The 1,796-nt window shown below is 34.4% G+C and overlaps 1 protein-coding gene across 1 annotated transcript; it reads right to left on the reverse strand.

Annotated features, from left to right (window-relative positions):
- Nucleotides 1–299: 299 nt before the first annotated feature.
- Pmar_PMAR004425 (serine/threonine-protein kinase RIO1, putative) lies at nucleotides 300–1,239 on the reverse strand (the record flags this gene model as incomplete). Its single annotated transcript, XM_002773005.1, has 1 exon — nucleotides 300–1,239. A coding segment is annotated over exon 1 (924 nt), but the record flags the coding sequence as incomplete, so codon positions are not given.
- Nucleotides 1,240–1,796: the final 557 nt, after the last annotated feature.

Genomic DNA, 1,796 nt, shown 5'->3' on the forward strand with positions numbered 1-1,796 from the left:
AATAGACGATTATATACACTCCTCTCACCTTTAGCATGTTTACTTAATTCCTCTTCCATCTCCATTAGATCACTAAATTGATTTAGAGTAGATGGTATCCAAGTATCAAGGAATAACCTCTCTTCATCATCATCTTCATCATTACTACTACTATTAGTTGATAATAATGCAAGTAACCATCGCTGTTCAGAAGGAGTAAGATGTGTTCTAGCTGTATCTGGTAATAGTTCTAGCAGTAATTCATCTTCAGATCCCAATAATATATCATGAATAGAAGGAACATCAGGAGTAATAATGAAGTCAAAGAGAGTATTTACATGTAGAAGATGTAGTTGATGTTGATGTTGATCATCATGATGATCATGATGATGTTCGTTAATCATAGTCTTACGAAAGAAACGTGTTATGTTGACTATATCCCTTTTAAGGAAATCTAATGCTTGATAATGATCATGTTCAACAGATTGTGATACATCAATAACATATACCACACCTTGAGGAGATAATAATAAGTTAAACTCAGATAAGTCACCATGAACTAGATGACATTTATTGAACATAACTCTCATTATTGTAATAACCTGTATATAGATATCCATGACCATACTATTAGATATATCTTTTAATCTTGGATATGAATGAGTAGCATCACTACCAAGATATTCCATAACTAATACATTATTACGACATTCAATAACATTAGGTGATGGTATATTATACATATTAAGTCGTTTAAGATTTCTCATCTCTTTTTCAGCCCACATAGTAACCATTTTACGTGGATTACTTTTACAATAACCCTTCCTAAATCTATATTCACCTTCAACATATTTAGATCTATCCTTGAATACCAATATACTAGTCTTATAGACTTTAAGTGCCAATCCACCACCATTAGTAAGTTCATCACTATAGGTATCATCAGTAGTAGTAGTAGTAGCATAATATACATTAGCTTCTTTACCAGTAGATATAGTACCAGATACATCAGTAAATACACCTCTATTACGCATCTTATTAAGTATATTAATAGTACGTGGATCTAATACATTATCAACAGTAGCACGAGTATCTTGTGTTAGACCTAGATGCCTTCTATATTCATCAGCTTTCTTATTAGCATATAATATAGAATTCATTGCATGATGACCAACAACATACGATGACGAGCAGCTACCATCATTCTTACAATGCTGCTGTTGCTCGTTATCATCATACACCATAGAAGAAGAAGAAGACATCATCAACACACGCCCCAACCACAACTAATCTATATATAAATCGATTACATGGGCGCGCTCTTTTAGCTACGCCAAGGGGCAGTTGTTGCTTCTTGTTGTTGTTCCCCTTGTCCTTCTCCTTATATATGCATCCATTAGTTATATATGCACATCGTAGACCTGTGACTCAAGTCGGGTTTAATGGTGATGGTGATCTACTATTTACTAGTGGTAAGGATAATGGTATGTGTGTATGGGATTCCTATACTGGTGAAAGATTGGGTACTTATGAACCACATAAGGGTGCTGTATTCTCATTCTCTTGTACATATGATTCTACTAGATTGGTAACAGGATCAGGTGATCAATGTATACGAGTATTCGATGTATTAAGTGGTAATTGTTTGGCTGAGGAAATGGTAAAAGGTGTAGTAAGGAGTGTTGAATGGTGTACTAATCCTAACAAACAGGTAAGTATTACTACTAGTATCATCTATTGCAGATATTGAGATATCTTCAGAACCGTTTCGTAGCCTGTCGAGATCAGTTTGTATCTACGCCTAACTCTGTTAGTGT

The sequence above is a fragment of the Perkinsus marinus genome (genome assembly GCF_000006405.1).
Source record: "Perkinsus marinus ATCC 50983 genomic scaffold scf_1104296959740, whole genome shotgun sequence".
Lineage (NCBI taxonomy): Eukaryota > Perkinsozoa > Perkinsida > Perkinsidae > Perkinsus > Perkinsus marinus.